The 27,669-nt window shown below is 37.0% G+C and overlaps 2 protein-coding genes across 2 annotated transcripts in view; one reads left to right on the top strand and one right to left on the bottom strand.

The window, feature by feature from the left end:
* itgbl1 (integrin, beta-like 1) overlaps positions 1-20,082 on the bottom strand; it is a 43,601-nt gene extending 23,519 nt beyond the window's left edge. The window contains exons 1-5 of the mRNA XM_024287322.2: positions 19,772-20,082; positions 16,224-16,423; positions 4,002-4,148; positions 2,144-2,266; positions 535-675 (exon numbers count right to left, since the gene is read on the bottom strand). Coding sequence (XP_024143090.2) covers positions 535-675; positions 2,144-2,266; positions 4,002-4,148; positions 16,224-16,423; positions 19,772-19,863 — 703 coding nt within the window. The 5' untranslated portion in view covers positions 19,864-20,082. The remainder of the gene's footprint in view (positions 1-534; positions 676-2,143; positions 2,267-4,001; positions 4,149-16,223; positions 16,424-19,771) is intronic.
* Positions 20,083-22,599: 2,517 nt separating this feature from the next.
* The window catches only part of nalcn (sodium leak channel, non-selective), a gene marked incomplete in the record, with an annotated part of 79,600 nt that continues 74,530 nt past the window's right edge, over positions 22,600-27,669 (top strand). Inside the window, 1 exon segment of the mRNA XM_024287321.2 lies at positions 22,600-22,810.

The following is a 27,669-nucleotide window of genomic DNA, read 5'->3' as shown; positions in this document are numbered from 1 at the left end:
CAAAAACAAAAATGTTTCGATAATGTAATATTATTTATTCCATCAATATTTGTTAAGACAGGCAGCATGTTCATAGCTGCTCTTGTTCCAATGATTTAAGCTGCAACGGTTGTCCACTTAACCTGAAACTGGAGTTTTTTGATTGAACTCCTTTTAGCCAATTCAGCATTTTTGCTATAATCAATTGGAGGTAGGATCACTTGAGGTACTTTGAGACTCTTTGACTTCCTGTCTGCAGTCCACTGAGAACTTACAACACATTTCCATTTATATTTTATAGTGTTTATTCAATAAGTAAGAGAAAAAAATGTTTTGTTTTTTTTTTTACTATTCCAAAAGGAAGGAAAGGGAAATTTAATCTTGCATGTCGGTTTCAAGTGTTTCTATAAACTTATGTCCAAAGACCAGCATGTCAACGTATTTAGCCTTACTACGCTTTTGCAGAAGCCACAAAACAATGAGAGACCTGTTAAATGGCTAAATGATATATTAGTGTTATGTAAGCAGGAACATAGAAAGGGTAAGTGAACAGACCTCTGTTGCTGCATATTTTGCCATCTGGAGATGTGCATCTCCTCCTGCTTTCCCATGGGCTGATGTCACACTGAAACTCACATTTGTCTCCATGCCAACCAGCAGCACAGTAACAGTTTCCACAGTAACACTGCCCGTGGCCTGGAAGTACAAAAACGCATGAGTACATGGATAAAGATTGTAGCAATTTCTGATTATTCAAAACAACAAATGGAAGCAAGACAAAGCAAAAGCAGACCCTAAAGGCTGTCGAGAATATTTGTTGTTGAAGCAACACATGTTGAAATGTCAGGCACATTTACTTGCAGCTTTTGACTTTTATCACATGTGGTATTTTGATTTTTTTCATTTTTCTTGAAAGGTTTATTATCTTTTTTTTTGCAAAACTGTAATTGTGGAATTGAAACTGAAGGCTCTTACATGTTATTTTGTGTCTTTTTTAAAAAAAAAGTATAGTTGCCAACTATGCTTTTCACTGTCCACTTAAGTAATTCAACATAATGCAAGCTTATTTTGTTGTGTTCTTGTCTTCATGTGAGGTTTGGAGGACCACTCTCCTTGGCCTTAAAGAGAACTCTCCCTATTGTACTGCACTTTTGTAATGTATTGTTAGTAAGACGCTAATTTTGTGATTTTTTTTTTATTTTAATGCTACTTTTTGGAAAGTAAACCTCTTGTTCTTCTAGAAAATAATGACTTCTATTCATATTATTTTCTCAATATGTTTAAACATTGTCTAGCTTAATACAACAAGCAAACATTACTGTAGAACTAGCAAGCGTCTTGTTATTAAGTGCCTTAAGGCTTACTAACTTTAAAACAGTTCACTCATTGTACTTTTTTAATTGTTTTGCATTGCTATTTTTCATTTTCATTTGTAATCTTTGGAGCTCATTACACTGACTGCTTTTATTCAATAATAAAACTCTTTCAACTCGCTAAACTTCCAACAAAATACAGCTAATTATCTATATACCCTGCAGCAAAACTGGATCCACTAAAGTGGAGAGAGTTGTCCAGCTTTATTTGCATTCCTTCATTTCCTCCAAGAATTTTCCAACATAGCAGAAATGATTGAAAAATAAAATAAAACAATAAACTAAATTTGGATTAAAGTGTCTGATAAATAATAGTGAACCAGTTTGCTTTTTGTTAAGCTTCTATTCTAATGTGTAATATGTCATTTTTGGTATTTATAAATATTGAATAAGTAAGCGCAGTTTTACAGTTGTTTACTTTTTGGATATTTTTGTGTGTCAAAAATTGTAAAAATAAAATCATCTGGACTATGTTTTTTAGGTTAAAAATGTCAAACTCTTGGATAAGAGTCATCAGATTCGTGAAGACTGATATTTACTGATCTTTATTAGCCATCTGCTGGTTTTAATAAAGCTATGATAACATGGTAACTTCCACTTTTATGTGATTAATAAAGTTTTGCTCTAATCTATTCTGAGTCAAGCAAAGAGTTTCAAAATATTACACGTTTGATGTGGATACTTGATATATCTACATCAAGTATGATGTGGATATATCTTAACGACCCCTTTCATGTAATTACTTTATGTTCCGCACTACAGGACATGCTTAGAAGCATTCGTTTTTTTACCTCCACACACTTCTCCCGTGTCCTCGTCCAAACACTCGCTGTCATCGCACTCACAGAAGCGTCCTGTCACCAAACCTCTGTCATCATTGTCGTCACACAAGCAGCCACCGCAGTGGCACGTTCCTGTGGAGTAAAACCAAAAAAACTCCTTTATTCAGTTCTGACTAATCATGTGAAAAAGGTCAAGTTTCTGGATGTGTTTTGGTCATCATAGAAAACAGATGCTCACGACTGGCAGGATGTTTGTGTTCAGTGTTTTAGTGCAGTGAACCCCTAACGCCAGGAATCCAGCTGGTGTGCAGCTGTGCAGCAAGAAGTATTGTTAGTGCGGTGGGGGTAATGGGTCGCCGCTGGTGTTTGACAACTATAAATGGAGGTGGCGTGTTTGTGTGTGTTGGCTGAGGCTTTATGAATTATGTGTTAAAAGAAAAAAAAGCAGAGGGTGAGAAACCACACGTTGTGAATCCATTTGCATTCCTCCACATTACAACAGCAATGCTGCACAGAAGCCTGCATCCTTTTATATAGAAATATGTTAGCGTCTTTTTCCTTCCCTCTGCCAAAAGTTGTGGGGGGGGTTCATGAACAGGTGCATTGTGGACTGCCAGAGGGTCAGTCAACACATTCTCCTCCCCAAGTCGTCACATATTGACGTTTGTTTAAGGACCCCTCCGCGTGACGTTTTGATGTATTGGGTTTCCCCAACTCGTCATCTTTTGACATCCTGGCTGTTAGTAAAATCCTTGGGATGGGGTACCGGATACGTACTGTTCCTTGGGACCCGATACCCTAACCTTGAGCTGGTACTGGTACAGACCTGGTACCAGTGTGCTACGTGTCGCAGTACTGGACTGCTTCTGGTTTGCGGCCCAGAAGTTGGGGACCCGGAATTTAATGGGAACAGCCAGTATATCAAAAAACGACAACTCAGGGAACCCAAAACGTCAAAAAGTGACGCGGAGGGGTCCTTAGCCTAACATCAATATGTGATGACTTGAGAGTGAGAATGTGTTGTTTCAGTAGCTAATTGTTCTATCTTACCTCACAAATGTGCATTTTCTTTAAGACCCACTCTGATGAAAATTGTGTTTTTGGTGTTTTCAACATTTTTATAGCATTTTTTTTTTTTTCAAATGATGGAGATGCACACAAATAAAATTTAGCTTAAGTTTGCATTTTGAAGTATTTCTCTGGTAAAATGTGTAAATCAGGAGTTCACAAAGCACACAGTAAAAAAACAGATTTAATAAATGAAAAAGAATAAAGATAATCTTATAAAACAGAAAATCAAATATAGGATTTAGGTCACTTATAGTTGATAGTGCTATTCTGTATTTAATCTTCTGAAATTATATGATGTTTAAATTCAGAATATATTCATCAATTAATGTTTGCTACAAAAGGTTAAAGCTATTACTACTAAAGTCCCACTCTCATCATTTTTTTCAATTTTGTAGAAGTGTTACCAGAGTTCTTTCAATTATGATTATACCATTTTTGTAAAAATTAAAAAAAACCTGTCATTTTCTAGGACATAGTTTCTGCAGAGTGGCAGTAGTTCAGTAGAACTAGTAACAATCTCCCTCTAGCTTACAGCACTTCACATCACCCAACCTATCATAACCAGTGCAACAAAAATGGTGAGCAATATTGGAGCTTTCCAGCCGTACAGTTTTGAGTCAGTATGTCTTCCCCCCTGAGAAAAATGGCACAAGAACATATTAAAACACTATCTTCTTCAGAGTAGGTCTTTAAAGAGGAAGATGAGAGTAAAGCTACTAAAAGTATTTGTTGTCATGATGTGAATATAAATGTGTTGTTGCTGTCATTTGTGAGTCTTCATGTGAGCTCGCTCTACCTCTGTTGGAGCAGACCACCCCCTGTTGGTTTTTGCACAGCTCTCTGCTCATCTTGCTGCTCAGGCTGCACTCCTCCTGGAGCTGGCAAGCATCTCCGAACCAGCCTTCGTCACACTCGCAGATCCCACAGTCACAGTAACCACGGTCTGTCAGAATTCACAACACAGCGGATTATGGTTATCAGTGCATCCACACTGCCGGAGAGACACATTTCTCTGTCAGCATAATGACCCAAGGGCTGCTTCCAACAGGTATAATGACACTGGACCAGCAGCAAGTACAACTGGATTTGGGCAGATGATGAGAATGTGTTTAAACAATAACTATATCATGTTTAGATGTATATTTAGTTAACAGATGTATTTTGGATAAAAATTTTATTCATAAAAAAATGTCAAATTATTCCACATCTAGCAGATTATTCTGTATTTAATTGCAATGTTCAGTATTTAAACAGCTGTTCTGATCTATTTTAAAGTGTCACCAGTGGTCTATCAATTACAGTTATGCCATTTTGGGCATAATTTATTAAAAAAAAAAGTTGTTTTTTAGGACGCTTCTACAGAGCGGCAGTTTATCAGAAATTCACCTCTGAGTAGTGGGCGGGACCATTGGTGCTGAGCAACCCCGTCCCCTCTTCCCCTCCCCAATTCTGAGGACCCTGTGTTTACATGCTCTCCCACTAGCTTAAGCCCCCTCACACCCCAACCTAACACTACCGGTGCAACGAAAATGGCGAGCAATATCGGAGCTATCCAGCCATACAGTTTTGAGTCAGTATGTCTTCCCCACTGAGAAAAATGGCAAAAGAACATGTTAAAAACACTACTGTGTATTTTCTATGCATATTTTCCACATCCAGTGTATTTTCAGATGCAAATATATTTTTGCCTGCTACTGATTCACAAAAATTTGAATGAAGAAATACCCAGAAATCCACTTTTGAGATTTATTTTCTTTATAAATGTCCTCCATCATCAAAAACACAATTTTCATCTGAATGGGCTTTATGTAACTTTTAATTGTCACTTTGACGATTGCAGTGAGCCACATTGAAAATCAGAGGAAACCCTTGATGCAAACGAAGGGCTGTTGACAATTATTATACATGTTGGTGTTGTTGCTTCTCGCTGCAAACGGCCTTGCACGTCATCCTCAATCATTCCCTCGGCTCATTTGTCATGTAAACGTGGGGTCCTTTTCAAGGGCCATCCAACAGTCATTAATAACAAACAAGTCCCCACCATTTTCTCATTATCAATACTTCTCAGGGGAAAGATATCAACATGTTCAAGGAGAGAAGGGTATGGGGAGACGCACAAAACCTTTTCAGTTTTCATTCACATTTTCACCAGTTGGTAAATCCGGTCAGATCAGACTTTATTTATTAAAGAAAAATGCAATAAAATTGTATCCTGATTTCCTTCATATATATGTATATGTATATATATATATATATATATATATATGTGTGTGTGATTTAGATACTTCTTTTCAGACAGTGTTAGGCCTTCACTGAAGCCTTTGCAGGCCCTGACAGAACGCCGCCGCCTAAGCTTGAAAACACAACATAATAATGGAAAACCTAATAGTGCCAAAAGGTGAAGCACAAAGAAAACAACAACTAGTCTCGAACTACAGACATGCAAAACACAGGTTCTTGAACACGCATTTAGCCCCTGGCTTTCACAGTAGACAAGCAGGGTGGGGCTTCTTCTTTTTCTACTGATTCCTAGTGCATGTTTGCCACTTACAGTTGGAAGAGGCTTGTGAAAAGATGTCGAAGAATTTTACTCCACGCTTTCTTTTTTTTCTCAGCTCTATTACGATTTATGAAAAACTTTAGTCATAGAATTCCGATCAGACACAAACCGGTTTAGTAATTTCTCCTCCGTGTTCAATTTTCAAACAGTTGGCACTCCATGAATTAAAAGGGAGCGCATCCATACACCACTACCAAATCTGAGTTCCTAATTGGTCAAAGTCTGACTGGATTTAATTTGCAACACACATTCAATGTCCACACGTTTTGTACGTAAAGCTCGAAACTGTCATAAAAAACACACATATAAATATACATAAATGTGAGAGTTTCAAACACTGAAGCCGGAAATACACGTTTTGAACGTGTTTATGCGTTTCCATAGACTTTTCAGTTGAGGTGGGTGCCCTTAAAGCGCTGTTAAGGGTAATGTGAACGTAGCTTTTAGGATATAGTTTTGTAGAACGGCATTATGGCTACACAACAAAACTATATTGGTGTTTCACCTTAAGACTTCCAACCTTCTGCTCCTGACATTTGTTATATCCAAATGGGAAAACATACAGGAAATGGTAAAAAAAAAGAACAAATACAAGTGATGGAATAATAAATTCATTCACATCTTTTGAACAAAGTACACTGCAGCTATGTTGATACCCTAACCTAGACAGTTTCAGGTTTAGTAATTACTTTGTTATTGTTTATGGTCAGAGTGCAAGCTTCTGCAAAGATAATTATTCAAAATTGTAAACTTTTTTCTTCTCGTTTGTTACAGATAAAGATTCTCCTTGTTTTTTGTTTAATTTGAGTTCTTATACAAAATTCTCATTTCATGAGGCAATTTGTTTCTGTTTTTTTCTCTTCTTTTGACTCTCCGTGGATGAAATAATGTAGCAACTTGAGATTTGAGAAGCATATCTAAACATCCTTGTCAGAGGTAATAGCTGCTGTTCAAAGAACTACTAATCCCACCTGTTTTTCTTCTAAATTTACAATCTTAACAGCTATTTTCACCTTTGTTGGATTGTGCTGCCTTACCCACTGCGCACTGGATCAGATTTATACATGTATGTTACACTGTTTTTAAAGCAGCATGAACCCCCGGTGGTGGGGTTAATGAATTTCACAGAAAAATTTCTAATGCCACTATAGTCTTGGACAAACTTGAGTGTCTTTTTCAACTTGCAGCCCACACTGAAATCATTAGGTGAGTCACCACATGGAAAGACTGCCCAGCAGAGTTCATATTATCAAAGTGAGAGCACATCAAAACATGTGCAGGCAAAAAAGAAAAAATTAATGGGCTGTAACAGCTTGAGGACTGCATTCAAGTACCAATGCCCACTTACAGCTTTTGCTCTTTTCTTAAAAAATCAACATGAATTTCTATCTCAACTTGACTGTAAGACCTCTCTAATAATAAATCTCACAAAGATATATAGGAATATAGGAAATTCAATATAGGAAATTTTTGAAAACTGATCAACAATAGATGAATTATTCTCTAGCAGATCTTTTCCCGCCAAAAGTGTTTTTGAGATTTCACGGAGGCAGCCATTTTGAAATGAGCCCTTCTACTGCCCCTAGCGGAATGATGATAAACTACAAGGGAGAAAATATGGACCAAATTATGTACAATGGGTTTTTAAGGAAAGCTTGAATCATGCTAATGTGCGGTGGCCCTTAAGTGCAAATCACAACAACAAATCAAAAAACAATTTTAAAGATCACAACGAAAATTTAAAAATCCTAACAAAGAAAAAAAAGCTATTTTAGAAAATAAAACAAAATTCCAGAAACAAACAAAAAAAAAATAGACTGTATTCTTAAAATTGAGTTGGATGATCATCCAATCAACGATCTCCCTTAGTACTTCTCTTTTCTGGTTTCTCTTTGTTTTTCTAAGACTTCATTTGGATTTCTGCATATTACTTTTACTTTCATAAATGTTTTTTTCCCCCTTTTTATGTCAACCAGACAGCTAGTATGCTAGTTGAGGTGAAATATTGTATAATTTATCCTCAACACGCTTTACTTGCTAAGTATCAATTTTGTAAAAAAAAAAAAAAAAAAAAAAGAACACTTCTTATGCTTTAATTTAAAGTCATATGAGCAATATATTTTTTTAATTAAACATTTAAAGTTAGTTTTTTTTCTATTTTTATTAACATTTTAATGGAAAAGTGACCAAACTATTAGAGAAGTAAGAAAAGCAGGAAAAGAGAAGAACACTGTAGACGAACTTTTGCTCATCACTGAAGAGGAAAAGAGAGAAAAGCTTGTGGAAAACTGTGTTCGCCACATTAAATTTCATCAACAGATGGAATAACAGCAGTTCAAAAAAAATTCAAAGCAATCGCAAGAAACTGGCTTGAATTTTTCTTCGAATAATTTAACATGATAAATGCTAGAGCTGGAGAACTTGTCAAGAATCATTAGCATGTTTCTTGTATATGTTATTCCAAAAGGGATTTTAAAAAAGACATTAAGGAGAGATTTAAACACAGTCTAGCTGTGGAATGAAATGACAGAATGTTTCTGCACAGTTGGTGAACAGATGTTAGAGCAGGTCATCCTCCAGTTGCTCAGCTGTAAAATGGGATTTGTGTGGGTGTTAAAAAAAAGCAGAGTAGCATCAGTGCTTGCACAAACAACACCTATTAACTCAAGCACTAGCCGTTTTTATTTTTCAGGTAAATATATACTAAAATGGTCACAATGGAATATGTGGTAGTTGTATTTTTACCTAAAAATTAATGAAAGCAAGAAATCAAGAGTGTGACCTGTTGCTTAAAAAATACTGTAATTTATATGGTTGGATAAAAATGATGCATCCATAAAGTACCACATTATATCAAACTTCAGGTTTTTTGACATTGCTGGTTGTTTCAGCTGGTGTTACAGGATAAGAAAGCCTGATCCACGCTGCCTGTTTTCCAGCACTCCCTTCCCTCCTTTATGCTAGTTTGCTGACTCAGGTGTTTCCATGTTCAGACTAACTGATCCAGGTGATACACCAAGAAATATAGGGAGCTGGAAAATGGAAAAGGTGGAAGAGCTTAAAGGGTAGCCAAACAGGGAAAGTGGAGGATGACTCCACCCACAACTGAAAACTGAAAATTCTGTCAGAGGGGCGGGGTGGGAAACAGGACTGTTATCATGACTGAAGACTTAAATGGTTTGACCAATCAGGAAATTCAACTCTAATACCTGGATTGAACCTGTAGGGGGCAGCACACAAATGGGTTTTGACAATATTTTCTAGAATTAAACAAGTTTATTTTAATTTGTCAAAAATTTGGAAATGACCAACATACAGCACTTTTAAAGCTCCATTTATGGAGGTCAACAGCCAAAAAAAAGTTGATTTAGGCCTTAAAGTCCATCCATCCATTTTCTTGACCGCTTCTTCCCTTTCGGGGTCGCCGGAGCCTATCCCGGCTACTGATGGGCGAAGGCGGGGTACACCCTGGACAGGTCGCCAGTCTGTCGCAGGGCCTCAATCACACACCCAGTCACTCACACATTCACACCTAGGGGCAATTTAGAGTCACCAATCAACCTATGAAGCATGTTTTTGGACGGTGGGAGGAAGCCGGAGTCCCCGGAGAAAACCCACGCATGCACGGGGAGAACATGCAAACTCCACACAGAAAGGTCCCAGCCGGGAGTGGCACTGGGGCCTTCTCGCTGTGAGGCGAGAGCGCTAACCACAGTGCCACCGTGCAGCCCTGGCCTTAAAGTCCTAATATTTTATCAATAAAAGCGTTTCACATCTTTTAATTACAATTATGTCATTTTTGGCAAAAATCAAAAAGCCTGTCTTATTTTTAAGGACATAGTTTCTGCAGTATGCCACAAGTTCTTTAGAAATTTGCCTCTGTGTTGTGGGCAGGACCTCGCCTGTGTTGAGACGTTTTAGGAAAGGGAATTACGTCTCATACTGCTTATATCTGACACTGAAAATTACTTTAAGAAAAAACACTGCCGTGGAGTAATTGAAATTCAACTAACAGATCGTAAAGATAAAGACAGCGATAATCAGACGCGTTTCATGCTAGTTACCAAATGAAAGTGACAACGGTATTCACACGTAATTTTCTAAATATGTTGAGGCAGTGCTGAACTTTTTTTCTTGGCTGCATGGACCCAGGGGAAAAGTATTGTTATGGTTTGGGTTAATTCACCAGATGGTTCGATCGCGGCTTTATTTGCATTTCACTGCGCTCCATGCTCTAGCTGTATGAAAGCTAACGGGAGATTAAATACAAGCGGCCATTAAAAACATTTAGCTTTGGATGAACTTAAAATATGTGAAAAAATGCAGGAATCTGCATCTTTACTGCACCTATTACATGTCGCCAACAGGAATTTCCATCAGCTTTAGAGCTTGTCACACACAAATATATGAGAATAACATCAGCCTTAGCAAGTTACCTTCCAGTTTTGCAATGTAGGGTGACAAATACAATTGAAATCGTTTTTGCCTTTTATTTTGTCATCTTTTGCGCCTAACATAATTTATAAGGACTATAGGTCTATAGGTCCAAAAGACATCCTGTAAACTCCAAATACTCAACTCTTTCCATGTATACATAGGTCCACTGCCCCAACCGGAAATGATTAAGCAGTCATCTACCGACTGCAGAAGTACGTCGTGCACATAGGTGTTTTTTGAACAGGTTTGCATTTTCAACCTTTCACAGCAAAGTTGTTACATGGCTTGTTTTTTATGTTTTTTGTTTTTTTTTAGGATACCAAATAATATGCTTTAGAAAAAAAATCACCAATAGGAAATGAACAGTAATCAGCATCAATAATTGGCATTGAATGAAAGTAAAATTAGTTCAATCTTAAAAATGTGGTCCTGCCCGTCACTAGTGCACAGTGTAGAAGGTCTTTCAAAGAATATAAAAATTCCATCACATCTCTTGAAATTCTTTTGGCATGTTTCAGTTATTTTTCTTGATTTGTTGCTCTATCTGAAGGGAATTCATTCAGTTTGAGCTGAATTATGCCCACAGTTTATTAAAAAAAAAAGAAAAGAAAAATAATAATCTCAGGGCCAGCAAAGCAAATGTTTCTGGTAAGGAAAGCCACACTCTTTTTCCCTACGGGAGAAAATCTATTGGATCTTATCAGGCTGTTGTGAAAGGCAGAGATAAGGGAGCCGCAGGGAGAAACACTGCCTGCAAATGACAGCAACCACACATGCGTGATACCCTCTGGTGAGCGATGTTGTGTTTGTTGCTGTGTAATTTCACACACACGGGCATATTCCTGCGCTAGCATTTGTCTGGATCTCCGTAGCTGTGTCAGTGGATAAGTGTTATATGAGAATAAGCCTGATCCTCTGGATGCACGTGCGAAAACCCATCCCTCTTCAGATGCATCTTAGGTTCCAGTGGCAGGCTGGGTACCAGTGAGTGAAACCCCATTATCAGGATAAAGCAGGGCCTCTCTCCAGACGGCTGAACCATAATGAGCTCTTCACAGCAGCCAGCTTGTCTGTCCAAATAAATCACTCTAGTCCTCAGGTGGATGCTCACACTCACATCTTCTTTATGGATGAACTGGAGGCTCCTGCATCTCCATTACGCCTTGACATTCAAAGCCAGGAGATAACAACGAAGAAAATATATATATTTTTTAATACAGTATCTGTAAAGGGATGGAGTAAATGTATAGTAAGTCATGAAAACAGCTTGACAGCAGTCATAGTCCCCTTTTTCATTTATATTTCAAAAGGTTGCAGCTCAGTACAAAACTACAAATCAATAAATTTGTTTATTATACAGCATTTTTGTTATAAAAAAGTAAATGCCGTATTTTTTGGAGTATAAGTGGTATTTTTTTTTTTGCATAGTTTGGTCAGAGGTGTGACTAAGGCTGAATCTAAATTTTGATCCTACCCCTTTCAGCAACTTCCTGTTGCTCCATTTGTAGGACCATTTGAAGCTGAAGCGGTGTCCGAAAATTTTCTTAAGGAGGAGCCATAGGGATTTAGGGTTGGATATCTATGGGCTTAAAATAAAGCCATCAAGATTCACAACCACATGTTTGCACATAAATCAGCTTTCGCTGCTCTGCAAAATAAATCTGCCCCAAAAATTTAGGTTTGCAAATGTATAAGTTCAAATAGTTCAGTGTTATTCCTAAGATGAAACTATTTTTTTTCAGTAAACAGAGCATCCCTCACATGTTTTCAACTAAAAAAGAAAAAAAAAAACCTGAATAGTTTTACTTTAAAAGTGGGAAGCTCACTGTGACTTTATTTAGATGATTTTTGTGATAATTGAGCTACACATTATGAATTGTTTTTAGTTTATAAACTTAAAATGCAGTGTTTTCTGCTTTTTTTGAACAGTGTATTCTCCCTTGGATGTCATGAATATTCATACTCAAATTTTTAGGAGTAGATTGTGAATACATGAGGACTCATATTTGTTACAGCCCTAAAACAAATCTAGATGATAAACTACCTGTGTTGAGGCCATTAAATGGTAGTAACATCCACATTTAGAGACACAATTTTTTTAATATCTTTCATTTTTTAGGGTTAAATGTGGGGATAGGGAGAAGCCATAGGAGTAGGGAGGTAATTCGGAATCAACCTAGAACTCAGGACCGACTTATAGTCGGAAAAGTACGGGAATCAAATAGTCTCAAAATAACACGTCAAATGAGCAACTATATTACGATGATGAAACACTTCAATATATTTAAATTCAAATCATTTCACAAATTTTAATATCACAAGAATGAATCACAAGTAAGTTAAAAATGCAAATAAGTTTTAAAATAAACCTGACGACTCTATTACACAGCAAAGTATAGGCTTTGTAAATCTATAAAACCCACTAATACCAACAACTTACAGTAAATCTGTTGTTGGACTTGTATTGGAAAATTGTCAATTTTTTTTTTTTGCTGAATAATTTTTTTTCATTTTCACCACACATGAAATGCTTTGGAGAAAAAAAAAGCAATGTATTAAATCATACTTTGTGAACATTTTTTTATTTTATTCAATTTTTGCAGCCTACAAGCTGATCATGGTTGTTTTTGCAGTATTGATGCCATGCTGTCTAAGCTAAATATGAAAGGACTTGTGATCCAGAACCAATCGGTAGGAATTCCCCCCTTAGTCTCTTAATTTATTATAAAAAGTCATCCTGGTATTAAAACTGTTTTCCAGTTCTCCCTCCCAGCTTGCTGCTGATTAGCTGACTCAAGTGATTCCACATCCTGATTAACTAAACACACCTGATTTAGATAGTCAGCGTCAAGCAGTCCAGGGAGCTGGAAAACAGACAGGGTTGTGACTCTTGAGGACCAGGGTTGGCCAGCCCCACTTCAGACCTTAACCCATCCTTTCCTCGCTTGCTGCAAACTCCCTGACTGAACACACTTGTTTCAAACAAATCTGGAAAATAATAACTGCTTCCCAGTTGTAAGCTTGGAAGCCACACCATTTATCTAACCACCCATTTTCTGATCCCCCTTGGTCCCATTTGGGGTCACAGGGTCCTGGAGCATGCTGGAGAGACTATGTCTCTCGGCTGGCCTGGCAAGGCCTCGGGCTGCCCCTAGAGGAGCTGAGGAAATGGCAGAGGAGAAGAAGTCTGGGCATTTTTATTTAAACTGTTGCCCCCCGCAACCCCAGTCATGGATGAGTCGAAGAAGATGGACACATGCATGGACAAAGAATGTGTGATGTCACCTATAGAAAATGCCTTACTTCTGGTTCCAACAAAAGGAAGTCACTTCAGTTGCCATTTTTCCATGATACGGACTTTTCAATGTTGGAACCAGGCAACATTAGTAAGCTGTGATTGGTCCGAGTTGGTCTGAGTGAACATTTCCAATGGCAACCACTCTTGCTAATCAGGAGTGGTTATTCAGACCAATGACTGCTTACTGATGTTGGATGACTCCAACATGGCACCGTCCGTATTGCAAAAAAATGGCGACTAAACTGACTTTTGTTGGAGCTTGCCAGTCCATTGCACTGCCACGCAAGAACAAACAACCACACACACGTTCATTAATACTACAACTCAGAGTCCCCAATGAAGCCATGAAGCATGTTTTTGGACTGTGGGAGGAAGCCGGAGTGCCGGAGAGAACCAACGCATGCACGGGGAGAACACGTATGGGTCTAACTGGGATACAAGCTAGAGCCGTCTAGCTGTAAGAAGAGAGTTAACCACTATGCCACCAAGAACACCCAAGATTACTTATTTACCGATTTTAAATTTAATAACAAAAATGCAGAGTTTGATAGTTGATATTTGGGTTGTCCCAAAACCACATTCTAAGGGGAACACAGGTATGTCTTTTGCCTGCAGACAGCCTGTATCCACTCCTAACACCAGTTGTGACAAAAGCATAAGGTTATTTCCCTTTTCTCCACATCTACTGGAAAACTTATGATGTCTCAGGGGCTTTTAGATTGTGCTCTCTCTGTCACTTTGGCTCTTGTTGATGTGATCTTATGACATTCTAAGGATGGGAACACAAGAGAAAGCTCTCTCTCTCAAAGACAGTGCTGTAGCCAATGTTGCAACAAGAACAGCTGCTGTGTCAAGTTGCTCTCTGTTCGACTTGACTGCGGGCGTTTGAAACCTCATCTCTCAAGTTGCTGTCGGTTCTTGTCAGGTGAGAAAGTCAACTGTAGTCAGAAAACAATGCAGCCAAGAAGGCCATTTGTTTCTACAGCAGAAACCATTTATGTCGAGGGATAAATACAAAAGTTACAATGTATAGAAGAATAAGCATGTTATGTTATGTTATGTTATGTTATGTTATGTTATGCTATGTTATGTTATGTTATGTTATGTTATGTTATGTTATGTTATGTTATGTTATGTTATGTTATGTTATGTTATGTTATGTTATGTTATGCTATACTTATGGGGCACTTTAGGTACCAGGTTTCACACAGTTGCTGCAGATTTATGTATTAAACATTCATGGACATGGTCAGCAACAGTACTCGGGTAGGCTGTGGCGTTGTAACCATGACCAATTGGAACTAAAGACCCCAAAGTGTGCCAGGAAAATATTCCTCACACCATTACACCACCACCACCAGTACGAACCATTGATACAAGGCAGGATGGATCCATGTTTTCATGTTGTTAACGCCAAATTCTGACCCTGAACGTGGCAGCAGAAATCAATAATCATTAGACCAGGCAATGTTTTTCCAGTCCTCTTCTGTCCAGTTTTGGAGAGTCTGTGTGAACTGTAGCCTCAGTTTCCTGTTTTTAGCTGACAGGTGTGGTTTTCTGCTGCTGTAGCCCATCTGTTTCAAAGTTGGACGTGTTGTTTGTTCACAGACTCTCTTCTACAGATCTCTGTTGTATTCAGTCGTTAATTGAGTTACTGTTGTCTTTGGAACCAGTGTAGACATTCTCCTCTAACTCTCTAGCATCAGCAAGACATTTCCTCCCACAGAACTGCCACTCACTGGATATTTTCTCTTTTTCTGACCATTCTCTGTAAACCCTAACAGTTGTGGGTGAAATCCCAGTAGATCAGCATTTTTTTTAATACTCGTCTGGCACCAAAAAATATTCAAAGTCACTTAAATTTCCCTTTTTTTCTCCCTTCTAAAGCTCAGTTTGAACTGCAGCAGATCGTCTTGACCATGTCTATATGCCTAAATGATTTGAGTTACTGCCATGTGATTGGCTGATCAAAATTTCTGTTAACAAGCAGTTGCACAGGTGTGTTGTGTAATATGTAAATTTTCCTGTCAATTTACCAATAGTGGGATTGATTAAAGTTCTATTTTATTCTACTTTTTTGTATGTTTGTTTATTCAGACCTTTCACTGTCTATCTCTGTGATCTACCATTAGTCATAAAATAGTTGTAGTCAACTTTATTTTTTATATGAGGTTTCTTATTATTTTTTTAATTACACCATAACAAGAATATGCAAGGCCTAGACTTTAGGTGCTGTTTTTTCTGTTTGGAGATCATGACAAACTTGCTCAGTAGGCAATAGAGCTTCAAGAAATTAAGTTCAAAGCTGAGGATTCAAACGGCAGATGATGCCTTTGTAACGCCTGAGAGCCAACTAGCTCCATGTTAGGGGTAAAACTCTTTGAAGTGCTGCCAGGAAATTCTTGTTTGTCAAAGGTAAAATCCTTCAACCACTGCAATTCTGAAGCATAGAAGGACTTAAAGGTGGAACAAAAACAATCACTCTATGTAATGGCATGAATGGAATGAAAAGGATTTCCACTTGTCCAGCATCTGGCTTAGATTAGGCCTATATATCACCCTGAGAGTCCATTCCACAAGATTCCCTTTGAGCCTACAGTTAGGAAATCTGCTGCATCACTTAGATGACCTATGAATCAACAGAAGCCGCACTTACATCAACAAAAATGAAACCATAGAAGTAAAGGGAAACTGATGAATTAATGTGGCTTATCTATACGCACCATTGCAAATTTGCCCGTTGTGCGTCGCACAGACCCAGTTGTGACACTCGCAGCGTGGACCGTAGAACTTCCCAGGAGATGTGTCACAGATGCAGACGCCGCAGTCGCATTTGCCCCGCCCACTGCATATTTTTCCATCAGGTGTCCGACAGCGGCGGTTGGACGAGTCTGTTGATAGTCTACATGCCTGACCTACCTGGCTGGGAAAGAAGAAAAAGGTCAACCATTTCACTGTTTATGAGATTCCAGCACTCAAGTGTAGTGCTACCTGATATACTTTTGGGATTACAAAAGCTTTCCAGAACTCAAGAACTGTCTGGAAAACTTTAAGTCCCACCAAACAAAAGACTATGTTAAAATGGTGTTTTTTTTTTTTTAATCTAAACTTCCAATTTTGGAAGTATCAAATTAAGAAACACAATCTTTTCTGGAAATAAAATGGCTTTTTATCAATTTTTAGATTTCTATGAGTATTTCAAAAGTCTTCTCTTAAGTTTGTTGCAATAATAATAAAAATAAAAAAGGGACATTGAAGTAAATATATATATATATATATATATATATATATATACAAATTTCTCGTGGTTACTATCTGGTACGCATCAGTTCCTATCTGGTATCCACCAGATAAAGAAATTCTGGTTACTATCTGGTGCGCAGTATATACTATCTGGTGAGCACCAGATACTGTCTGGTACACATCAGTTACTATCTTGCTTTTTTTTTTTGAAAAAAAAAAAAAAATCAACCAAACAAACAAAAATAATAATAAGAATACATTTCTGGTTACTATCTGGTGCACACCAGTAACTGTCTTGCTTTTTTTCTAAAATAATAATGATGATAATAATTTTCAAGTTGCTATCTGGTGTGCATCAGTTACTACCTTGTTTAAAAAAATTTTACTTTCTGGTGCACACCAGTTACTATCTTGCTTTTTTTCTATAATAATAATAATAATAACAATAATTTTCTAGTTACTATCTGGTGTGCACCAGTTACTACCTTGTTAAAAAAATGTTACTATCTGGTGTGCTCCAGAAAGTAACCAGATTTTATTTTACTTTGTTGTCCCTTTAGGGGCTCCGTATAATGATAATAATTCTGGAAAGAAAAAAAATCCTTAGAACCAGACTAGTTCCTATATGCATTTGATCAAAAAAAAATCTTTTATGTTCCTGTTAAATAAAACACACATTTCCTTTTTCCATGAGTTCACTTAGCAGCTGTTGCTGTTCTTCATTAAGTACCTCTATTTGATGGAATTTGGTTCAATTTGAGTTTTATCTGACATTCCTTTTCCATATTGGCCTGCCCGGTCTTTATTTTGGCCCACTGTCGTGTTCAGCAGTGTTCAACTCATTGCAAACAATTAACAGCTCAAATGTTCCTGGCTCTCCCATTTAAAATAAACATAAAATATATGTTTTCAATCTGTGTTTTTAGTGGGGCTTCAGATTTGTAGGCACTTAATATTTTCTTACCCTGCCTTCAAGCAAGATGAGAAGACATCTATAGTTCATCATATTACATTAATGGATCTTTTTATTGTCTCCTAATACATTAACTGAAGGATAGTTATGGATATTTTGGTGCGATAGATCATCCAAAATGTTGAAATCTGGAATTTTAAATTTAAACTTTTTCGACCTAAGTTTCTTGAAAACTACCTGTTATTTTGTCACAGTAAAAGGTAAAAAAATGAAAAAAGATGATTTGTGTGGCTGTATAAACTGGTTTTCTCTTGTCAGAGGATTTGATTGTTTTGGAAGTGAGTCACAGAAAAGACTCTGAGAAAAAAAAAAAAAAAAAGAAAAACTGCAAAATCTTTGTCAGATTTAGCAGCTCTAAAGACCCACTCTGAATAAAATTTTGTTTTTAACACGTTCTTGTGGGATTTTCCTAATAATGGAGGACATATGAAGAAAATTAAAAGTACAATTGAAAATCTGAGTATTTCTACAGTGATGTGAGTCATAAGCAGACATAGAAATCTCATTTGAAGCTTGAAGCTACCATGGCAGACTGAAGGCTCTCTGCTTGCTTCATTCTGATGCATCCGCTTGTAGTCGACTACATCCATGTATGTCTTTGTTTTCCTCGTCCGAGGTCAAAACTGTGCGGCTGGACGGCTTCAATGTGCCTCGACATTTTTGTTCCCCCAGTAATGTTCGAATGAGAGTGAGGGGCTGTTAGCTAGCAGGAGTGAGTGTAAACATAGGAATCATGGGAAATGGAGTCAAGTTTACTCTGTGAGAACAGTCCCACCAACACCTCAGACGCAAATTTCTAATGAACTACTGCTGCAAGAAACTGTGTCCTAGAAAACGGCAAAGGTTTTAGATTTATGCCAAAAACTACATAATCATAACTAAAAGATACACTTTTACAATAGGTCAAAAGATTATTTTTATTTGAAAAAATTCTAAAACAAAAGGGATTTTTCAGTCATTTTTAAGATCCGATTCTGAATTGAGCATCTTTTCTATCCTTTTGGTAAAAGCTGATGGCCAGGTGTTAAACTGGACAGTACTTTCAACGGACATTTTGACACAAAGGCTGTTGCAGGATTCTTGGAAAAAAATACTTTTTGAGGAAGTTTCAGTGGTTGGGAATGTCCTGGACTTTATCCAGACAGAAAGACATACCCTGCATACGTTGAAAACAAAAGCAACGTTGTGCTTCTTTTTTTAAAATAATAATTGGATACAACATCCCAATTTCTTCTTTTTTTATTCTACTGCTTCATGGGCTTCTAAGTCTTTTTGTTTCGATTATTAACTTTATGAAAATGTTTATTTTCCTAAAAATGAAAACAAGTAGTTTTATTTGTGCCTGCAGAAATGTTTTGAAGGTTCTCACTGTTTGTCTGTCATTCTGCCAGTAAGTCGCCACTGTACTTATGAAATCCTTAATATTAGGTCTTATTTGTTTGGTTTGTTTTGTCTTGTCGCAGTTAAAGCTAAAGTGTGTAACAACTGATTTAAAGGCAAATGCTTAATTCATGCAGATTTTTTCTGGATTAAAATGCCCTCAGATGGCCATCTTTAACCTAATGCTAACCCGGGTATCAATCTCACTATAAGAAACCAAACCATGAAACCTCATGTTGAACCCTGTGTCGCACTGACTGACTTTTTAAGGTGACATGTCAGTAATTTTAAATTCTCATTTACTATGGTTGCATGAAACACAAAGATTTGCCATCATTTAGAAAAATACATTGAAAGGATGTCTTTTAAAATACATTGTACTCATTTATTTGATTATTTTAAATGCGCTTTTAAAAGTGAATCCAATCAGAAAATTGGTTTATATCATAACATTCTCAGTTTAAACCATTTTAATCATTATATTTTATATTTTTTTCTCCAAGAACTAAAGCATGTGATTGCAATATTTCTAAAACTTTTTAATCTTTTGGAAAGGAGCACATAAAAGTTTTACACATTTCACTTTTCCAAAAGTATAAGCAAAACTAAACCCTCCAACTTCTTTCACATCAAAATAAACAAGGAAAAGAAAATCCGAACCATGCGGAGACTCACCTCACAGACTGTAACAAAGTGTCCTCAAAGGTACAGAGAAGGATCAGAACTACCGGCACTAACATGGGCTGCGCCAAAATCTCAGTGTGCATCTTTAGATCCCACAGAAACTTGAAATATAGTAGCTTAAAGGAATTTCCCAAACCTTTTTTGCTCTTTAAACAGACCCGACAAGAGTGGAGAGCGGGAGAGCAAAGAAAAGGAGAGAAGGAGAAAAAGAGCAGCAGGCTGGCCTGAACTGGTTCATTCCCTTCAGAGTCCCACAGCCCTCTGCATTCAGAAAGCCTTTTACTTGGACCCTCAGATGCAGTCCCAGGCTGGAGCAGAAAAGGGAAAAAACAGCCAAATTGAAAAGTTGACTCACCAGTTTGACATGACATGTAATTTGAAGCAGACTATTTTTTTCAACTTTTTCCTTCTTTTTTTTTCTACAGATCCTGTACAGTATTTCTTTGGGTCTTATTAAAGATAAACAAAACAGGTAAACATCAAAGTCCACTAAGGGCATCATTGTATCTGAAAAAATAGCTGTAAAAATATTTGCAAAGATAAAAATTATAAAACGCCTAATACATAAATTTGGATTGAACTTTTGTGTTTTTTCCAACTGAATAAATGTTACATATTGGCTACGGGACAAGAATTCAACGTACCACAGACAAGTTGAATTCAAATCAAATGTATATTATTATGCCCCAAGGGATGAGTATGGGTCAGACCTGGTTAATCCTTGGCTGAGATTCTTGCTGGAACAGCTGGAATTGCAGCAGAATGGATTCACTTTCCAGTGTTTCCACTTGCAGGTTCCAAGGCCGGGTAAATGCAGAGGGTTGAGTCAGAAGGGGCATCTGCTGTAAACCTAAAGCCAAATCCCATGTGTGAATTATGAAGTGACTTACAGTGTTTTCCCCAATTTTTTTACTCATTGTAGTACAATCTCCTTCTGAAGAAACATTTTAAATATATTTTTTTAAAGTCCACCACAGTTTTCAAAGTTGCACTTTGCTCCAAATGAGATTTATAACTATATAGCTTCACAAATAAAGACTTAAAAACACATAAAATCCCAAATGTCTTTGTACACTGTAAGAACTAGGTTCTAGTAATAAGTTGTAAATGGTTATTAAAATGAATAAAAATCATTTTGCTTCACACTTTTAAAAAAAAAAAAAACTTGAGTTAAGACTCAAAAATCTTTATAAGTTCATATTTTAGAAAATGTTTATGCAACATTTTATTTCACTTTATTAAGAGTCCGACACTAATCACCTTTCATTGAAAAAGCATTCTTAACCCAAATCCATGATTCTGAATGATGAAGTCATTGAGGAGTAGTGTATTACAATCTAATTTAAGCTATTTATAAAGAATCAGCAGCGGTGTACCGTCAGGGCCTGCACAGCCTTCAGTGAAGGCCTAAAATGATCTAAAAAGAAGTATCTAAATCACAGGGAAATGTTTTTTTATTTATACGCATTTGTCCAAAAATATATTTTAGATCATTCCAAGTGTTCTGTCATCTTATTACAGTGGGTGAAGACTTGCATTTGTGGAGTTTGCTTTTGGAATATGTGCAAATGTAGACAATTCAGTCTATTTAAATGATCTATTTCCTGTATGATGAAATGATATTCATATATAACAGTATGGTGTTAGAAACATAAAATATTTAATTTTAACGATGATGGTGTTGGCGGAGAAAGACCGACAGCTCAGCTCTTAAGGCACAGACCACCACTGAGAATCAGTGATCTTGGACGTTGCAAATATTCGTAGTCTAATTTTTGGGAGCACATCGAGTACTGGGATACTTGTTACAACTCTAAGACTACTGTTGATGACATGGGTACTTCTGTTAAAGTCATCAACTGGTGGTAAACTCTGGACTTGAAGACAGGGAAACGCTGTAGGGGTAGGGGAAGAATTTGGATTCATCAGTGATCTTTTATTTAGGGTTATGCCATTTTTAGGTAAGCTAAAAACAAACCCTATGTCGTTTTCATAGTTTCTGCAGAACGGAAACTGATAGCTTACAGCCCCCACAACCCCGACATAACATTACTGATACAGTCAAAATTGTGTGTAATATTGGTGCTATCTAGCCACACATTTGGAGCCAGATACCAGCTTGGAAGAGGAAAATGAGGATGTGCATCAATCTAGTCATTTACAAAGAGATGCATCAGAATTGGTTAGAGCATGGAGCTTATAACATGCCATAGTAGCTTCTACGTCACAACTATTCCCAACTGCCTTTTTGCATCTCCTTCATTCACAATAATTTGAATAAATACAATGCAAAATTAACCAGTAATTTATGTCCTCCAACATCAGATAAATGCCACAAAAACATTTAAACGCCTAAAACATTTTTTTCATCGGAGTAGGTCCATAAAAAGAATTACTTAGTAAAATGGAGAAGCCACCTTAAATCTTTGACAGTTTTTAATACATTTTTAGATTTTTAAGTTTGGATTCATGTTTTAAAAATAAGTGCTAGATTTTATGAAGATTTATTGGGATGGGCAAATGTGCAATAACGTTGTTTTCTCATTTGGTCCTAAAATGAGTTAAATGCATAAAAACTCAAATAGTTGGGCTGTTTAACATTACATTTTGAGTCATTTTAAGCCCCTTGAGCTTATTTTTTTCCCATTTTGAATGCTTCTTTCTAGATTTTGATATCTTATTATAGAAATCCTTGTTAAATAAAAATTACAGATGATTCTACTACTTTCTAGAGATTTTTTAAGTTAAAATCTTTACATAAGGCTATACTGGATAGAGGTTCAAACATAGGTGTTTGTCTGAAATGCTTCCGGCCAGGGACAAAATACATTTCGAGTCGTCGGGATGCAGATACAGGAAGAGCTCACGGTGTAACCATGGAAACGCCCGCGCGCCGCCGGAGCACGCGCTTGTCCTCTTGATGTGATTGCATACTGCGCGCTCCCGGCTCTCCCACACGAATCCAGCACACCAGAAAACACCTGGTTCATGGACAGGGCCAAACACGGCAGATAAGGGTTCCCCCCTCTAGTAAGTGAATTTCGGAATGTTTTCCGCTCCTAGAATTGTCGTGAGCGCGCGCGCGCGGGCGAGCGTTCACCGTCTTTGCTTGACGGATGCTCCTCGATGCTGCTGTTCGTTTGCTAGCTTGTTGACACTCCAGGACCTGGTGGAAATCCCATCCTTTACAGTAGGCCTTAATGGAATAACGTCGTGTGTTTGCAGTATTTTCACCTGGCCGGCCTGTGACGCCTCATATAATCTCTAGTATAACTTGTAGTCACCCACATTCACAAATATACATATGTATATACATCATTTTGGTGCCTAATAGCCGATTTGTCCCTTGTCGTTTCCATAGTAACCTTGGCTCCATACATGTCATGCTAGCAACTCTCATCATTCAGTATCAAAACATCCAATTAAGTGTTTTAATGCTAAAAAAGAACATGTAAATAGACATTTATTTCCCACAAAAACCCACATGTTTACTAGCATAACCCCAACACATTGAATATGTTATTTACAAATTTATTTATAAGCTATATGAATAGATTTAAATTGTTTATATTATTAATTGTAACAATTTAAGCATTTTGCAGCAAAAAATACAAACAAAAAAAGAAAAAGAAAAAAAAGAGTGAAGAACAAGATAACTGATTAATAATTTGAAGGTCAATTATTTTCTTTTCATAAAATACATTTCAAGCTACTTTACATATTGAATCAGCACAATATTTTATTCATTTTTGATATGTAAAAAAATCTTAATTTATTTTTGCATAGATTAGTTTATAATGAAGAAAAAACCCAGAAATATCTATTTACCTGTTTGTTAATGTTTCTGTTTGGATCCATAAGTGTGACCATGTTCAGAAGTTAAGTCCGTGATTATGTCAGAATTTTTTTGTTACTCACTACACAGCATTCATCATTTAGTTGAACTGTCAAAATCTAGTGCCCTAGTTATTTCCCAGAAGTCTCTGATTAAAACCAGTGTGCATCGGTGCTCACAAGAACACAATGCACTGTGCTTGAATGATTTTTCTTGTGGAAAAAAGTATTTTAATTCATCTTTTTATAAACCATCCAAGTTTCTTTCATCAGAACACAAAGGATTCTTCGTAAAATGTTCATATTTATAAGGTTTTTATTTCAGGAAATCAGTAGGTCAACATCAGTGGCATTGATGAGGCTTTTTTAGACGTCTTATGTCTTGTGCCTGAAGCTCTTTTTGTACCAGTTATCTCTCACAGTTTTTAAACTTGTACATTCTAGTTGTATTCATTTCTTGTTAGCTCTGTTGTGGCAGATGCTGTTTTTTTTTTCGGGTCAAGGGTTTTACAAGGAAAGGGACTGGACACCCCTGATCTAAAGATACAGTGGCTCTGAAGTGCAAATGACACCAACAAGTCACTCTATGCAAAAACATATTAAATATCAATATTAAAAAAGTAAAACAAATAAAAAAAAAAAATCCAGAAACTGAAATACAATCCAAAAAAAAGAAATAAAATAAAAATGAAAAACAACATTAATTTTCAGAAATTCAAATGAGATATTAAAAAAGGGTTGGTATTTTGGGACATAACTGATTGGATGGTGATGTTTGTTCACTTTTTAACCAGAAATGTTTTGGCAAGGCAAAAGTTTGGTGATTGTTCAATCAACTCCTTACCACAGTTTGGGCAAAATATCTCACTGCTTTCCCTTTTCTCCAAAACTCAAACGTTATCATCCAATCAGCGATGTCCTATATTATCCACCTTTTCCAGTTTGTTTCTTTTAAATATTTCATTTGGATTTCTGGAAATTACTTTTGTTTTCCGAAATGTTATTATCTTTTTTTGTGTTTTGGTTTCTGGATTTTTTTTTTTTTCGATTTCTAAAATGTATTGTTATTTCTCTATGGTTTGTTGTGCTTTATCTGTCATTGTGATTTTTAATATGTTTTTCCTTTAGGGAATTTTTTGAGATAGTTATCACTTTACACTTTAATGCATGATAAGTTCTATCCATCAATTTGCCTTCTACTTTCTTTAGCTAAACTTACGTAACTTTTGTAGTTTATCTGGTAACATTTCAGGTGTTTAAAATGCTGCAACATGGTATGTTTGTCCAAAAGGGAATTTTGCTACTTTAGAAACATGAGTCGGATAAACTCTCTGCAAACTCTGAATGTAAATGTCTTTTGTCAGTGCCATTTTGCATTTTTTGTACTGTAATTAAGCTTTATTTTTAGATAATCTTACAGTGGTATGGAATATAAACTTTATAAGGACCTCTGTTCATTAAGATTTGCCCTCTATGAATAGAAAAAACAGGCAAATTAAGAGATTCCTACACTATGAAAATATTAAGCAAAGGAGGAGAAACATCTCTTGGCTGTTGCCTTGATTTGTACATCTACATAAAACATAATTTCCTGATCCATAAAAAAATCAATAACAGCTTGAAAACTCGATAAACAAAACAAAAAAGAAAAATCCACAATATTCACCTTGCACGGTTCTCATAAACAATTTTTAGTACATATCCTTATATTTTGTCATAAATTCAACTGCCCTTTGTAAATATTTGGCTAAACAAACCCCAAAATGGCTCAAATGTTCTGTCAGTCGACATGTATTAAACTTTCTTCCCATTTCAGAGTGTTCTGCCGCAGTTCCTTTTAAGAATAAAACTCAGTCGGGGATGGTCTGAATAAGCAACTTACAGTTACAATTATTCTGCCCAGAGATCACATCATACTGGGTGAGGAACAGTTCTGTCTCTAAATGGGAAAGTAATTGCAGTCTTTGCCACCTATACTCCCACATAATAGCACTTAGTCTCTGCAATTTTGTTTTCACTCTTCCCCATGTCTTCATCTGCATATGTTAAGTGTAGCAATTATCCTGGGAAACTGCTTCTAAATACATGGACTTTAAAAAGGTGGATGGTTCCTCACATTGGTGAGAACTTTAAAGAAAAAGGAAAGTTTATTTATCTTTATCTTTATTTATTCAATTTATTTTTGTGCAAACAGGAATTCCACCTTGCTTTTGATATTTTCGTTGAATAAAGATTGACTTTTTTTGTCCACTGGTGCAGCTCTCATTCACTCTTTTTTGGCACTGCCATTTCTCAGTCTCCTCCTTTGTAGCACTCTGGCTCTTGCTTACCTGCTTCCTTCTGTATAAATTGTTTTTGGTGTCTCCACTGCAGCTTTGATGATGTTTCTGGGGAAGAACAAAGGGTCAGAAGGAGCTGCCTTGTGTCTTTGTAGATCTATAGAAATTATATGCCAGGGTGCAAGGAGAGGAACTGTGGTTTGGATGAGGATATCTGGTGTGACAGGAAAATACATGGAAGTTGTGCAGGACATACATGAGAGCTATGAGATGTTCTGTAGGTGTGCCAAAATATTTCAGGGTGATTAGACTCCTTCCGATTTGCTGTGGTGATGGACAGACTGACAGATGAGGTAAGACCATATTGTTTGCAGATGACATTATGCTCTATAGTGAGAACAGGTGGAGGAACATCTAGAGATGTGGAAGTTTACTCTGGAAATGAGAGGAATGAAGGTCAGCCACAGTAAGACAGAGTATCTGTGTGTAAATGAGATAGACTCAAGTGAAACAGTAAAGTTACAGGGACCAGCGGTGAAGAAGAAGGTTGAGAACTTAAAAGTACTTGATCAACAGTCCAGACTCCAGAGCAACCTGATTATGTCCAGGTGGGTTGGAATAAGTGGAAAAAGGTTTCAGGTGTGTGTGTGACAAAATAGTTTTTGCAAGAAACCAATTATATTGATAAAAGGACTACTAAGGTTTGATCTACCAGGAAAGAGGCCTTAAAGAAGATCAAAGAGAAGGTTTCTAGATGTACTCAAGGAGGACATGAGGGTGGGTTCGATGGAGACGAATGAATCACTGTGATGACCCCTAAAGAGGAGTATCTACTGCAGTGATATTCCTTCACTTTCTAGTCAAGCCCTCAAATCTGATTATTCTTCTGAACTCATCCAAGCTCTAGCCAAAACCCATATTTTGCTAGTCATGTGTCTATCCATGACCATGGTTCAGATTTAGTCCACATGTTGAGTCAAGAACAGATGTATCTACCTTAGTCCATCGAGACCAGGGATAGGCAACTACAGGCCTTTAGGGCCACATTTCTGCATGTTTTCCAACATACCCTGATCTGGGATATTCTAATTGGCTGGACACACCTGAACCAGGTAATCAGTCATGAATATGGCTTGGATATCTGGAAATTATGCAGACACTGCAGCCCTCGAGGCCTGGAGTTGCCTATCCCTGATCTACACTTATTCTGTTACATCCTTGCATGTTGCCACTCCCAGTTCTCTTAAAGGACTAGTAATGGGGTTGTGGGTCTTTTTCGGTGTTAACTGTATTTCACCTTATATTTGCCACTTCCAAATGTTTTGGCGTGTTTTGAGCAAGAAATATTGAAATAAAATGGCATTTTTGCAGCCAATCCATATGCAAATTTCCTCTTCCGGGGAAAAGCTCCGTTTTGGTCACGTGGTGCGTGTGACGTCACCAGGGTCAATATAGCAAGATGGCTTCTCCTTTGCGTGTCGGAGCTAGCGATGTCAGCGATATTTCAAGGTCCACAATTTTGTCTTCAGACTCAGATTGTTTGTTCTGAATTTGTTCTGAAAGTGACGCTGATTCAGAGGCGCCGGGTGTTTGTGGTTTAAGGACTTTAAAGCCCTATCAATTTGAGCTGGCAGCGCGTAAAGTAAGAGCTCACAATCTGGCAATGACACTGACAGTGACGCTGAGATGGCCGGTGAAAACGAAAACTGTCAGTTTATCAGAGCCATGCTCGAAGCTGGAAGACGTGGAGCATCTCGTGAAGCTTTATTTACAGAT

Source organism: Oryzias melastigma, linkage group LG21, assembly GCF_002922805.2.
Source record: "Oryzias melastigma strain HK-1 linkage group LG21, ASM292280v2, whole genome shotgun sequence".
NCBI classification, from domain to species: domain Eukaryota; kingdom Metazoa; phylum Chordata; class Actinopteri; order Beloniformes; family Adrianichthyidae; genus Oryzias; species Oryzias melastigma.
The sequence above is the reverse complement of the archived record's forward strand: the minus strand, read 5'-3'. Positions and strand labels throughout refer to the sequence as shown.